The sequence below is a fragment of the Dipodomys merriami genome, unplaced genomic scaffold (assembly GCF_024711535.1).
Source record: "Dipodomys merriami isolate MVZ:Mamm:240054 unplaced genomic scaffold, mDipMer1.0.p SCAF_5, whole genome shotgun sequence".
Lineage (NCBI taxonomy): Eukaryota > Metazoa > Chordata > Mammalia > Rodentia > Heteromyidae > Dipodomys > Dipodomys merriami.
This window is the reverse complement of record NW_027206068.1, coordinates 55,300,137-55,315,866: the sequence shown is the minus strand read 5'-3', so window position 1 is coordinate 55,315,866 and position 15,730 is coordinate 55,300,137. Positions and strand designations below refer to the sequence as shown.

Sequence of the window (15,730 nt, the reverse complement as noted above, 5' to 3'; positions counted from 1 at the left end):
CACCTAAACCCAGGTCTCATGAATTAAAATGCATTTCATTCTTCATTGTTTTTCAATGGGTTCCTCTAATTTTCCAAAATGTGATGAATGTATTAAAGAAGAAGCAGATAGTTTGGTTCGTGGTAGAACTATTTGACCTACAATACTCGGAGTTTCCCTTTAGCTCTCATACTTAGTATGAGAAGTCCTGATTACAGTTCACAACTTTCCCTGCTCTCTAATGATGGTTGTATTGAAACCAATTGAAAGAAAATCTAACTAAGGCTGTTGGACATTTGACATCACAGAAGTCCCACATACCCTTCCTTTCTCCACAAGGTTGGTTATCATGACGATAACTTCCACATTATGCTCCCAAATCATTCTCCAGAAGTCTTCAGCTGTGGATTTCAGAGGACCCTGGGCAGCTATGTAAGCCTTTGGTCTGTTGTAGCCCTGCAGAAGCAAATAGCAAATACTTCTTATTATCTTCATTAAATACCAATACTTAAAATGCGTAATATTTAAAATTTCAATGTCAGCACCCCCTTGCTTCTATGACAGAAAGCTATAAAAATAAACTTGCAAAGCTGAAGAAAACTGATAAAACTCACAAAGAAAACAATTCTTTCTTAATGGTAATTAAAAAAAATAGAATATGTAGTAGACACATAGTTCTCTGAGTTTTTTCCATTTACTAATGCTGTAAGTCGGGCCCTTAATTTCAAGCAGTGGACTCTGTTATCTACAGTAGGAAAGAAACGTCTAGAGCTGTGTCCTCTTTCATTGATGGCACTAGGCAGGGCTGAGCATTAATAGCTTTCACTTTCTGAGCACTCATTGTTGGATGAGATGCTTTACAAACACTAACCTAATCCTCCAGCTAGGTGCATACTCCCTATTTGGAGATGAGGCTACTGAAGCTCTGAGCCGTCTAGTGTCTTTTCAAGGTCCCACTGTTCCCCGTGGCAGATGTCTTATTCAAAACCAGCCACACCACCAAGGCCTACATTCATTTTGGCATATGTATTACTTTATGTGAAAACATGAGGTAACTATTCATAATAAACCTGATTTATAAAGATAAAGTCATTTGCATGTAGCATTAACATCATAGCTGTCTTAAACATTATTTGTTGCTGATTTGTGTTTCATATCACACAGGTACATATACAGCCTCATAATAGAATAAATTTAGGATCTGATAAAGTGTCCATAAACATTCAAATGAAACATGCTTACATCAACATAATTGGCATTGATGTAATCAGTCAGTTTTCCGTCCTTTTCAGCAAGTTGGGCAAGCTTAACCCTGCTATGATCATCTAGAATAAAAAAAAGTATGTTTTACTAAGATATAGACTATTTCTCTTCTTGGTAAAGGTCATCTGTATCTGTATAATCATATATTTCATGCACTTAAAATCAACACAAAATCACTCACTTGAAAAGGCTATCATGATGATCAAAATAATAAAGATAAAGAGCAAAAATTTCTGCTCTTCAGAAATTTTCCAATACAGTATTAGATGAAGGCATCATATACCTAGAAAATCACATCCAGGTATCAAGGGAGTTGTAGTTCTATGGGGGAATATGATGACAGAAAGTGCCTTGGTGTGAGATATCCACAAAAGTTTTCAGAGTTTGGAATCTGAAGTTGACAACTTGTCTGGGTTTTTAAAATGATACTAAGGGCTTTGAAGAGTAAAGAGCCATTCAACAAGAAAGAAAAGTGATGGGAGCCCCCAAAGGGTACAGAAGAATGAAAACACACATGGTCTGCACAGGAGGCTGCTGGAGGAAGAGGAGATGGCAGAAGGAGGACCCTTATGAATTTCTGTGAAGAGTTATGACAAACAGCTCTTAAAAGGAAATGTCCTGAAAAACCCTCATAAAGAGACACAAAGGATAGATGTCCATAGGTGGATTTGGCAATGTCAATCAAAATAGAAATAAGGATTTTTGGATTAGCTTCCATTTTACAGAAACAATATTTACTTGCAGAAGATATCTAATGAGAAAGGGGTTACTAGAAGGAAGCATCCTTCCTTCCTTCTTTCCAAGGATGAGGAAATGAATCCACACCAACTCATGTCAAGCCACAGGAATAAGTCTCTTAATGTACTCTGATACATTAAAAGATTTCTGATAATTACATGGCACATTGGTACCAGGTACTTACAAAGAAACAGACTCATAACAATTGGAAGGTAGGCCTGAATGCTAGGCTGACCTATTTTTAAATTTCGATTCTAACATATTTAGAACTTCTGGTGTTGCTTTACTTCATCTCTTGAAGAGAATAGGATAATTAAAAATAAAGAAGAGTGCCATTCTGCAGGCTTTTTGAATAGAATAGATCCAGAATTTAGACAGCCTTTCTGGGAACATGTGGTCATGTGAAGCTAGGTTACATTGAATACAAGGGGAAGGGCATGGATACTTTTTATGGATGAAGGAGAGGAGCATGAAGATAGATTTTGAGAGATGTAGGGTAATATCAAACAATAAAAAGAAAACAAGTGTAGACATGAAGTGCTATAAGAAGATGAAAAATACGATGATTTCGTAGAAAATATACAAACACAATCACACTAGTGAGAAGCCACATAGTTTTCATTGAGGAAGAAGAGAACAGCTAAGAAAACAAAAGGGAGAAGAAATAGAAAGAGAGACTTGAATAAATCCTTTACAAGACTCCAGGAGAAACGCTAAGAAAGGGAGAAGTAAGTTGACATAGGAAGGGAAAAAAGACGTTTAAAAACATTTTTATTTGGTCAGTAAACTGACATAGAACTAAGTAACCATTTTATGAAAATAGAACCATGGAACAGAAATAATGATAGAAACCACAAGAAAAGGTGTAACAATGCTTAATGGGAAATGGACTCATTACCTTGCTCATGTAACTATAATCTCCCTGTATATTATCTTACAATAAAAAATCTATATTAAGAAAAAAAGAAATGGTTGATAGCTCATCACAGCTAAAGAGAGGATGGGATTGAAATCAGAGTGTGGAAAGGTGACATGGATTGAGATGCATTATACTTATAAAATGACATGATAAATTGTAGGCCTTTTGTGTAACTACTTGAAGGTAATAAAATATCAGTGAAACTGGAGTAGGTTGAGTAAAGGATAAACTTACAGGCAACAATATTGATGTATCGGTTCTTATGCTTGTTATCTGGGTGGTTTGAGCTGTCGGCTGTGATACCTAAGTCAACAGTACAGCTCTGTACTTCCTGTGAAAAAAATTGTATGGGTCCTCTTTTAACACATATTATTTCAAACCAAGTGTCTTAAAATATAATAAGGAGGATAAAACAAAAAAGTCTATCAAAATTATTTTTTTACATGTTACAACTAGTTCTTGGCTAAAAGAAAATGCAGTGAAATAATGCCTTACCTGGTAAAACTCTTTCAGTGTCTAATGAGGGGAATGAATGCCAAAAAAGTAAAGAAATCAAATTCCACAGCACACGACAAATGAGAAAAAAAAGCGTTCATATTAGGTTTACAATGGAAAACTACGATCATGCAATAAATACAATTGTCACATACTAACAAAACAATGTTTCAAACAGCTGCATGCACATTGAAATGTCTAACAATCTAGGACCTAAAATTATGTAAAAGAAGAAAACAACACTTTAAAAAGGGGACATGAATATAATATGATGAATTTTTAAACAGATGAGAATCAAGTATTCAAAACTCAATTTTGTTGCAATAATTGCTTTTGCTAATACACAGTGAGATTTTTATTTGTAAAATATAAACTATGGATCAGTGATACTGTTTCTGGCTCTTTGTTTTTGAAATTATTTTAAAGAGTAAATAGTCTTCTTTATTAGGTGGCTTGAAACAAATTTAGCTTGGTCAATGCAAGGTTTTGAAGGTCCTGAAGGTTTTGAAATCATATGTACAATGTCATTTTGAAACAAAATTTAGCCTTATTTTCTATACAGCTAATTAATAGAGCTCTCTTATTTAAATTTCAGTAGACGCATAAAAATTATCTCTGTGAACGTCTAATAAAATGAATTCAGGTGATTTTCAGAGATGTTTCCTATCTAAATGTACTAGCTTGAAATTTATAATTAATTAGTGTTAAAATAATGAAAGTTTTATGCCTCCTGAGAAAATATATAACCTAAATATGAATCAGATTCATTAAAACTTTTAAGGCTCCTGTCATTCTGAACAATTAAAATTTATATATTGAACCACTTAAAAGATGTAGACTCATTAGTGATTAAGCTAATTATTAAATTAATGAGTAGTTTTCTTAAATCAGACTATAAGTTGAAGGAAAATGGAAGTAAGAAAAAAACCTTCGATTAAAAATGAGAGGTTTTTTTCATTAATTTCATTATTGCAGACTTTTTTTTTTTGGTCGTGGTGTCTGAACTCATGCATGTGAGGCAAGCACGCTACCACTGAGCCCCCAGCCCAGCCCCACTGCAGACTTATAATATTCAAAATGACTTTGCAGTTGTGAAAACAGTGATCAGCCTGTAGGTACATGCTGACACCAATTTGATTATAATTTTCTTTTTAAAAAATTACTACTTGGATCTTTCTTTCTTTTACATTTAAGAACTATTGTTTGTCATTGATGCATTATTCCTTCTGTGACCACAGTTTTGCTGGATGTGAACCTGAGACTTTTCTACCAGTTAACATCGTATATAAATTTAAACTCACACTGACATCAGTCTGAGACAACACTATATCCCTGTCATCTCTAGATTATGATAAAAGACTCTAATGTTTTAAATATATAAATCTTCATATTACATCACAATTCACATTTATCCCTTTTGATATCTTAAAGCTTCCTAATCTATGGGTGTTCCTTTCCCTACCCATGTTTTGATTGATGTGTCAGCTGGAAAGTAATTGCTAGGCGCCATGAGGAATAGAGATCAGCAGAAAGTGGTCCCTGTGCCCTGAGATCAAGATCAGAGTCTGATCCTGATCACAAAGTCTGCAGATTATTTGGAATCAGAGAGAGATGGAGAGAGAGAGAAACAGCAGCAGCAGCAGCAGCAACAACTACAACAGAGCATTGCTACAGTGTGATGCTTTCTAGACAGGTGGCCGAAGGGTTGGCTGACAATTGGTTGATAAGAAGAATAATGGAGAAAGGGCAGGAGATTTAAAATTTCAGCAATGACTTTGAGTCGCAACTCTTCTGTATATCAGTTGTTAATTAATTTGTTTGAAGTTTAATTTCATTGATCATATAAATAGAAATAATAACAAAGAGCTCCTAGAATTAAGTGAAGGTTGGCTATGAAGGCACTTAGTTAATGCCATGTTAGCTGTGCTCAGAAATGGTAGCTTCCCCCTCCCCCACCCCCATGATTGTTATTGCTAATTTTGGGCTCTTGACCCTAGTTTTTACTTTTCAGTATTTTATTTATTCTTAAGTAGTACCTACAAGTTACCATTCAGCAAAGTAGTTTATGAGTACAATGCCTATTGATCAATGACCTCCCTTTCAACGTTCTCACCCATCCTTCCCAACTCACTCCTTCTATCAGGTTTCTTAATTTTGTTGGAAATCCATTGAATTTTGCCTACATTCTCCCCCACCTGTTTTCTTCATTCATTTTGTTGGCTATAATAAATTTGCAGTAAATTTCCCTACCCCTTCTAAGAGTATTCAATAGAGTATTTAATACCACTAAAAGCTATCTCCCTGGTTAAGAAAGTTCAAATGTTCCTTAGAAATGCAGGTTTTTTTGACAAGAGGATGTGATTTTTTTTTTTGCCTAAAAAGTTACCTAAATTCTTTTGTGTTTACATCAGTGGCATACTTACAATTAAGGAGTTTAGCTGAAAATCATGAAGTTTAGTGGTTTAGTACAACTTATTTAATTTAGAAAATGACAAGTGTTATCAGGTCAGTGTTACATTTCATTTTTTTTTAAAGGACAGGAGATTTGCACTTAAGGGGAAAGAATTAACATTTTTATTTTTGGTTCTTCTACTTGTACAAGTTGAATTTGGGCTACAAAATTAGAAAAACAATTTTCTAAATTAATACAGTAACTGTAACACATCATCTAGACATATATTACGTAATTAATATTTTCCCTAGAAAGAAAGTACTTTTTTCTTTAAATCAAGAAATGGCTTATTACTGAATCTCTTCCACTTATAATTGGCTACATTATTTAAAACATACATATTGAAATCATACCTCAAATTCTTCAGTAAACCCATTACTTGCATGTAAGTCTGCAACATGCTTTGGAAAGTGTTTTATTGGTATTGATCCAATATCATCTAAGTGAATAAAAAGTGGCGTTAGAAAAGATAGCAAATAAATGTCTTTCCTTTACAAGCAGAGGTCAAAATTCAAGTACTGTTCTTATGCCAACTAAATATCAGCATCCAATTGTTAAGCAACAATGGCCAATTTTTTTGTGTATTTGTTATCAGTCCCATCCTACATTTTAGAAATCTGATTTGATAAAGAATCTCTTTTCTGACATAATGACTTGTACATCTCATTGTTGCAATGGGTCCACCTGTATCCCTATTTAAACGATTTGTTTTTCCCCTTCCCCTCCACAAATTATACCGACATCAAATACAGTGAAAGCAGGGGTTATACCGTGGGGAAGGGACATATAAAGCAACAAAGAAATAATCTTATAAATGTGTTAGAAACAATCGCATGAAAGAAAAAAAAATTGAAAACATATCTTTGGGTTCATTTCCTGTCAGGGAGGCGGGAGGAGGATGGGAAGGGATGGGAAAGGGAAAGAAAGGAGAAGGCTACAATGCTTGATAAGAAATGTACTCATTATCTTGCCCATGTTATTGTAACCCCTCTGTACAGTATTTTCACAGTAATAAAAAAAAAAAGAATCTCTTTTCTGTATAAGCAGGGATGGTAATGTCATTCTGCAGGCTATAAAAATCATTTGGGCTGGCCTTGCCAAAACAGCCACAAGCATGATTTGAAATGTGTTAAATCTAGAAGCTTTTTTTTTCAAAGCAGAATTTAATGTTTATGACCGTAAACAATGTTATCAATAGCCAAATGACTACCAACAAAACAATGGTTCTCCATCCCAGTGAGAAAATAATTTATTTTCAGTGTTAGTTTATAGATACCACCAAAATCTCATTTCTTACTCATGCATCCTCCTTCACCATGAGCAATTGTGTTTAACATGAACAGAGATGGCATGTAAATTCTCGGGAAAAAGACATGCTGAAATAGTCTATTAATTTTGCTGCCATGTAATTTTGACTTTATATAATTGTACAGACTTTATGTCTTACAGTGAAGTAGTCAGATGTTTACATTTGAAAATACTGTTTTTCCTTTTCTCTATAAATAGTGAAAAAATATTTATATGCAGAATGTTCACTAAGAATGATGTCAACAAACCTTTGGGACCTCTTCATCTATAAAATTTCAAAAATTCTAACATGAAAATATGCTATATAAACAGAGTCATGAGATCTGTTGACCAATTGTGAGTAAACTATTTATTTTAACTAGTCCAGTAATTTTTTCCCTTTTTCTTTTCTTGGAAAGACTTTCTGAAATTAAACATAAAACTAGTTTACAGTATGCAATTTCACAAGTGTTTTCTCTGACAAGGAACCATCAAGCACATTTCACTAGACACAGTTATTTACATCAACAGATGTTCAGCATTTAGGCCATCTAAGAATTTTAAGCTTCAGTTACTAAGAAATTTGTTGATTGAAAAAATTAGAATCCATCTGTTCTCTCTTAGGTGAGTGGACCTGAATACTAAAATTGAATTAGCTAGTCAATCTTAAGAAACAGTAGAAAAAGGTATAATTCTACCTTCACACTCACAGAAAAACATTGCCTATTTATATATTTTTAAGAAATATATATTTATATATTTAGTTATATATACTTATATATTTATATATACTTATGAAAACAGCACTTATATGTCACAAATAAATCATTAGTTCTAATACATGTCCTTCAAAAGTATTGATACCATCCTGTACATCTAGCTTTTCACAAGCAGGTAAGTTTTTAGCCACTGTTGGTATTTTAGTAATTCCTTTGTGTTAATTAGTCTGCAAGTAAGTGAGACTATTTTCTGATTTTTCCAAGCAAGGTACATTTTCAGGTGATAAAAAGTGCATCTTTGAGAGCGGAATGAGTGGAAGGAGAGGCTCTGGACAACTCTTCTTATAAAGAAAAGAGGGATTCTGGACTTTCAGAACAGGGACCTGATTTTAAGTTATTGACCCTATGAATTGTTCATAATAAGCTCTGTCAATACTTGGCTAATATTAAGAGTTGATTTGCATTCCTAGGTTGATGGCATATATAAAAGAGATGTTTGCAAAGAAAGCAAAATTTAACAGATAATTGAAAGCTATCAATCTCAACTTCCAAAAACATTAATAAAAATCAGATTTTATTAAAATAAATGTACAATGCATTTATGTTATTTATTTATTTACTTTTGGCAATCCTGGGGTTTGAACTCCCAATATCAGGCAGGTGATCCACCACTTGAGCTATACCTCTAGCCCAGTATATGGCATTTTAATGTAAACTAGAAGACATTATGACAGTGGTTGTCAAAGACTTGGAGTTGATGAAAGAAGAAAAATAGCAAAAAACAAATTCATGGATTTATAAAGCATAAAATTGTTTAAAAAGTTATCAACTTGGTATAACATAAATGTATAATATATGAGTATACATAAAATATGAAGAAAGGGTTTTTTTTGTATTTTTGGCCATGAAATATTTTAGAAGCTAATATAATGTAGAATATGAGACTCCTGTGGTAATTTTTATCACATCAAACAGTTAAAAAAGAGAGACTTCTCCCAGTTTACTTGTTTGATGACTCCCAAAGCCTCATCTCATTCTCTATCCTCCAGTATTTCTTCCGCAGTTTACAATTTTTGGATAACTTCTTCTTTTTTTTTTTTTTTTTTTGGGTCCAGTCGTGGGACCTGAACTCTGGGCCTGGGTGCTGTCCCTCATCTCTTCAGCTCAAGGTTAGCGCTCTACCACTTGAGCCACAGTGCCACTTTCAGCTTTTTTCTTTTTGCTTATGTGGTGCTGAGGAATCGAACCCAGGGCCTCAGGTATGCAAGGCAAGTGCTCTACCACCGAGCCAACTTCCCAGCCCCAACTTCTTATTCCTTTTTTTAAATTCTCAGATGTCATAAAATGGCAAATAGATGTAGTCAATAATAATTTATACAGAGAATTCTAGGGTCAATGCTCAAACAGAATGACTCTAATTATTCATTAATGTTGCCTAGTAAAATGCCGATAAAGTATCCAGTAGTTTCCCAGAGACCCAACTGTTCCATGTAAATATTTATGCAAACATACATGATTTGTGTGTATGTTAATTTTTTTGGCGCATCACTCTCAACACCATTTTATACTTTATTCCTACTTTAGTTAAGAAACATTTTCTTAACCATAAATAAAAGAATTAAAAAAGAAGCTAAGTTTTAATTTTAATTTTGTTACTTCTCCCTATCCACATGTGTTGCATTGATTTTTTCTGACTTGTGTTGCTTAGGGTTCTGTTCTAGTAATGGAAATAAGTGGAAGGCAGCACTAATTTAAAATGTTATTTCTTTCTATAACTGTTTGCTTTTAACATATTATAAGTGAACAATTACAGATTTTTCCCTGTCTTCTGTATGCTTAGAAATGTTTAAAATGAGTAAGAATGGGATATAAATCCAGGTACCTAAAACATTATGAAATAAACATTACAAAACACAAAGATTTTTCTAATTAGTAGTATAGCAGTATTCACCATTAACGATAAAACAAACCTTCTGCATTGTACATTACTAGATACTCTTGGTCACATGTTAAACCATTACCTGAAATTGGAAAGACAGGTGTTGGTGGTGTAGATATTACGCGAGGGGACGTACTATCCTCTAAATAAAAATGTGCTGTCTGGAAGCATTTTCTGGAATGAAAAGGAAGCAATTTGAATTATTCATTGCATAGATACTAAGATGATATATGAGCTTTTCAAAAATTATGAGGGAAATAGCCAGTGACTGTATCCCCAGAAGAGTGGTCTACATCAATTTTGACAAAACACGAGATACTAAAGAATGTTATGGTCTGTATGTTTAGCTCACTGTTATGAACCAGATGCAGAACAGCAATCAGCTATCAGACATGCTGAAAGCAGAGACAGCCGTTGAAAGCAAGTGGTACCACACCTCCCTCCTCAGTGAGATGCTTTCCTTTAGTACTATATGCCAAAGTGTCTTGCCTCCTTTTACAGTACCACAGTTGAAAAGGATATCCACAGCTCCCTTCACACAGTGACTGTGGCTTTTAATGGCATAATCAGCTACTAGTAAAGGCAAGAAGCTATGACTATGTAGAAGTTGAATGACTCCATGATAGCTACAGTGGTAGCATCGCGTTGAGGAAAGCTCTCTATTACATGATAATGTGGCAGTGACAGAACTTATGTGTGAAGATAATGAACAGACAATGCCAGGGTTGATTTTATTTCCAACAGATGCCAGCACTGTTGATGGGCGTTTTGAAAATGAATATATTTGGAATCAGTGACAACTATGACCTACAGTGGCACCTGAATCTATTTTTCATTCTGATAATAAGAGTAACATCTGGCAAGTGTACAATTCAAACTATTGAGAAGAGCAAAGAACCAACTGCTGCTATAAAGTAATACATGCCTCCTTCATTTAAGAAATCTGGATAATTAAAACTGTTAATGACCCTCTTTGATGTGAGATGTTTAATTTATTTAAAGTGGTTAAGTTTAAGCAAAAATGCCAGAGTGAAAATGCCAATCTCACTTGCTTCAAGTTATTCATCCAACTGACTTATAAGTTATTTATCCTAATAAGTTATTCTTCCTAGTAACATAATATTTGTTCTTCTCGATATTTTTCCATTTGAGATCTTTTCCTTGGATAGAATTATTGAATGCCTTTCCATTGCCACTGCCGTGCTTTTCCATTATTGTAGCAAGAGATTTAAGATCTTTCATGACTTAGCCCCCTCTAGTTTCTGAGACTCCATCCCTTATGACTCTTTATCTAGCAGGCTCCAGCCCAACCGATTCTCTCTTACTCCCTTGAAGAATTTCTTTGTAGACCATCCCAGGGCCTTGGTTCCTGTGCCCACCTGCTTCCTGCCTCTGGTTGTTACACAAGCCCAAATCCTACTTCCTCTGAGTCCCTGAGACCATGCTAGCTGAAAGTGTCGGTCCATCTCTAAAAGTCATCATCCTTTGCCGCTTTGTTTTTGTGGCATATAACAAGATATGAACACCATGTTGAAAATGAACTTTACAACTTCGGGGGAGGAGGGACGGAGTTAGGGAGGTGGAGAGGGGAGGGGTGGTAGGGGAAAAACAAAGGAGGAGGTAACATTTTCGATAGGAAATGTACTCATTACCTTACACATGTAACTGTAACCCCTCTGTACAGTATTCTTACAATAAAAATTACATACAAAAAAAGAAAGAAATGAGAAAAAAGATATGAAATACAGGTGTTTCTCTATTTACGATGGGTTATGTCTTGAAACTCATACGAAGCTGACACTATCATAAGCTGAAATGCATTCAGTACACCCCTAACCAGATTAACAACACAGTGCACCCTTATGGTCAATCCCACTGCCCACCATTCTGTTAGGAAAGTATTATACTACAGACTATAAGCCTAGAATAAGATTAACATTCCCAAATCAGAGTATGGTTTCAACTAAATGTGTATTGCTTTTGCCATATGGCAAAATAAAAAAAAGAAAAGGAAACTAAAACAGTGAGAACCCTCTGTATTATTGTTAGGTATTTATCTGTTTGATATGTTTATAGTTGCTCTCCCTCATAGGAATAAGGGAGACTAACAATCTAAAGTACTTTGTCCTAATCATTGTCATGTTGGTTGTCAGGGCTGTCATGCCCAAAAGCTTTGTTTAAGGAAGGAACTATAGTTTGTTTGTATAACTTGCTCATAATATATTTAATGTAACAAACAAGGTAATATTCCTAAACAACAAAGCTCATGACAAAAAATAACTCTCTGATGTGAAAGTCTAGCCTTTATAATCAAACCTGGGAGAAGAAAGAACACTATAATATCTTTCAGACAGGAAATGCAGTGTAGGGGAAAGCCAAGTGGAATGAGCTGAAGCAAAGTCAAAGGCATCCGGAGTTAAGTTCATATCCTAAGAAGTGGAGAGGACGACAGCCTGAATAGGAAAGGGCAAATTGAGAACCACATGTCTCATGATTACAACAAAACATCCAACTGAAGGTCCACATAAACAGAAGTGAAACAGATCATCCAGAAACAATAATGCCAGCTCTACTTATCTGTTCATCCAGGCTTAACATGGATAAGGAAATAATGATAAGGATTTGGTACATGATCATAACATCACAGAAGAAAAGTCCTGCTGACAGCTCTAAAATGTCATCACCAAGGAAGTGAAAATTTCTTTTAGTGAATCTTAAAAGTTGTACTATGAAATGGCATACGGGACTTAGTGCACTTCATAGCTATGGCAAGAATGTCCTTATTAACATGGTTGACATATAGTTAAGGTTCAGTGACAAGGAGCTCACTTTTCAATGTCATTTATAGTTGCTCTTTATTAGCTTCTTCCACTAAATCAAAATGCATTCCTTTCTGAAGCACTTAAATATGGGATACAAAGAGTGAGATTCTTGGTATTCATCTCCCTTCTCTATTCACTTACTGGTTCTAGTTTCAAAGTTCATAGATTTTTTTTTAAGATTATAGGATGTATGATTTGCTAGTAACTAAACGTTTTGCTGTTGTTATTGGTCATGGAGCTTGACCTCAGGGCCTGGGTACTGTCTCTGAGCTTTTTTTGCTCAAGGCTAATGCTCTACCACCTTTGAGCCTCTGCTCTGGCTCCATTTCTGGTTTTCTCGTGGTTAAAAGGAGATGCAAGTCTCATGGACTTTCTTGCCTGGACTGGCTTTGAACCAGAATCTCAGATCTCAGCCTTCTGAGTAGCTAGATTATAGCCGTGAGTCATTAGTGCCCTTCTAAACTCTTCTTAAAACTCTCCAGTATCTAAACAGGGTAAGCCGTGCTTAATGTGTTTTGATCTTTTCCTTTAAATTTGTGCTCCAGTTGTATGAACACATGGTAGATAGTTGAGTCTGCCTTGTTCTCTCCTTAGTATCTCTCCTTCTGCTTTAAACATGTCACTCCTTTTGACCTGACTCATCAATATGTCATGAAAATACATACTTCTCTCCTTCAAAACATCTGAGAGGCTCCTTCACTGTGAAAAATGTTTCTTGTTCCCTAAGCAGACACTAAGCATTCCAGTTTCTCTGTTTCCATTGCACAAAACCTAAACTTTCATTTATACCTGTATAAAGACAATTCTGAAAAATACACCTAATCAATCCAAAAGTGATTTTGATTTTCAGATATTATTCTTGTTTATTTCATTAAAATGCAACTCAGTGGTAAACTTCTTGTCTATTATGGGAAAGTGTTAATTGATTACTAGGATAATTACCTTGTAATACAGTTATTTTATGCCTATATCTTCATCACATCTTTTAAAAAAGACTTTAAAAGGCTTTATCTTTCCAGAATCTTAATACAGTATCAATAATATAATAAATACCCAATGCTCCTTGAATTTGGTGGATTTCTAGCAACAAATAAATCCTACCAACAATATGATCTTCAGTGGAATCCTAGATTATTTTCCTTAACTATGCCTGCTTTAAATGAACTTAAAATATAAACATATTTTGAAGGAAGAGATGGGACAGATGGATGGATAGAGAGATTGATGGATTAAAGATATACAAATAACTCGGAGAATGAGAAGAAGGTAGCATCTGGAAGGATATAAAAGTTTATATATTGTGAAGTTCATTCATTGTAAATAGGTAAATATCAACTCAACCTGCTTCAACAATGTCATGAAATCTTTGTTAGCTTTACAAATGATTCCACATGGCATTGTTATATGGCATTAATTTCCCAAAATATTCTTATCAATCATACTCAAAATCTTGTAAGTGGGAACAATTAAAATTAAATGGCTTAATTTGTGGGTGAAAACCATCATTAATGCTTAGGTATATTGTACAGAGCCATCTTACATGGCAAATTCTTTTCTACTTAAAAGGCAGTATAGTCCCAGAAAGGCTCCATTCTGGTTAGTAGCTACTTCCAAAGACCCATGAACTTGAATTTAAGCTATGAATTTAAATTCATAGCTGGATGCTAGTGGAGCACACCGGTAATCCTAGCTTAGGAGACTGAGATCTGAGGATTGTGGTTTGAAGCCAGCCCAGGCTGGAAAGTCTATGAGACTCTTACCTCCAATAAACTACTCAGAAGAAGCTGGAAATGGTGCTGTGGCTCAAGTGGTAGAGTGCTAGCCTTGAGCATAAAGAGGCTCAGGGACAGTGCCCAGGCTCTGAGTTCAAGCCTCAGGACTGGGAGAATAAAATTAAATTAAAAATTAAAAAAAAGAGAGAATTCATATTTTTTAACACTTCACCCAGTAAAACCAACTGAATCCATGGAAATTTCTTTTTTATAATTCTTTTAATGATGTGGTATATTTTGCTGAATATCACTTTGGAATGCTTTAATGTCTTAAGTTTTAAAAGTGATCAAAACATTCGTTTTGTTCCCTTAAAAATAACTACTTGAAAATCTTCTCTGATGAAGTTATTTTGTCTCTTAGGAACTTATGGCTCAGCTCATGTAAATTAAACCTTAAAACATCTGGAAAACAATTTCAAGGCACATTATTTATTGTATGACAAGATTCAGCCTCCATAGTCCATCTGTTGTGAATAAGCAGTGAATGTCTTCACGTGTATGTGCTAAGTGTTGATAACCATGTCTCTTGCTAATTATCACTCAGCCATGATGAAAAAAGTGATGACTGTTTCAAAGTTGTAGACACAGGTCCTATCAATCACTGGTAATCTGATTATTTAATTTACACCTTTTCTTCACAGTAAGTATTTAGAATCAGAAGCTGGAACTATGTCATTATTATTCCAGTTCTCAAGATCCTTACATAGGAATGAAACAATATACAACATGCAGCATTCATTCATAGGCTCCATAAACAAGTTCTTACTGAAAACTTCAAGATGACCCACAGAGTCAACTCAAATGGCAAACAGAAAGGACTAATCTATAGGCAAGGAAAGGACAGGCCCAAGATCATGAGACAAATTCAAGGCAGAACTAGGGAAAGGACCGAGAACAGACTCAGATATTGTCACCTATGGTTTTTTTTTTAACCAAAGATGATTTATCAGGATTTCTATGAAATAATGGGTGACATTTTGAGTTAGACAAATTAGACACAAAAAGATGATTTGTTCTACCACTTTGTTATTATTGTTCCTTAAAGCCCCGATATTCTTCAAAATTTTGTTGATCATAAATGTAAGAGCTGAATTCTTGTCTCTCAATTCTCTGCCACTGATCGACTGGTTTATTTTTATGCTAGTTTCAGATTCTCTTGATTACTGTGGCTTGATTATTGTAGCTAGCTTTGAAAGCAGAAAGCAGGAGCCATTCAGAAAAAAATTCTAGAAGAAAATTTAGAAGTAAAAGTTTGTGGCTTTCATTTTAAAGCATCTTCTTAGAGATGATACCAAAAGCATAAGTAATGATAGAAAAATAGATGAACTGGAGTAGGTCAATATTG

The 15,730-nt window shown here is 34.6% G+C and overlaps 1 protein-coding gene across 4 annotated transcripts in view; it reads right to left on the bottom strand.

Moving 5' to 3' along the window:
* Ptprz1 (protein tyrosine phosphatase receptor type Z1) overlaps positions 1–15,730 on the bottom strand; it is a 170,289-nt gene that overhangs the window by 20,389 nt on the left and 134,170 nt on the right. For 2 of the 4 annotated variants that reach the window (XM_069996644.1, XM_069996647.1), the window contains exons 14-19: positions 9,874–9,965; positions 6,200–6,285; positions 3,395–3,415; positions 3,134–3,230; positions 1,222–1,304; positions 301–435 (exon numbers count right to left, since the gene is read on the bottom strand). In XM_069996644.1, the coding sequence (XP_069852745.1) occupies positions 301–435; positions 1,222–1,304; positions 3,134–3,230; positions 3,395–3,415; positions 6,200–6,285; positions 9,874–9,965 (514 nt within the window). The remainder of the gene's footprint in view (positions 1–300; positions 436–1,221; positions 1,305–3,133; positions 3,231–3,394; positions 3,416–6,199; positions 6,286–9,873; positions 9,966–15,730) is intronic. The other 2 variants (XM_069996645.1, XM_069996648.1) reach the window with 1 other exon arrangement.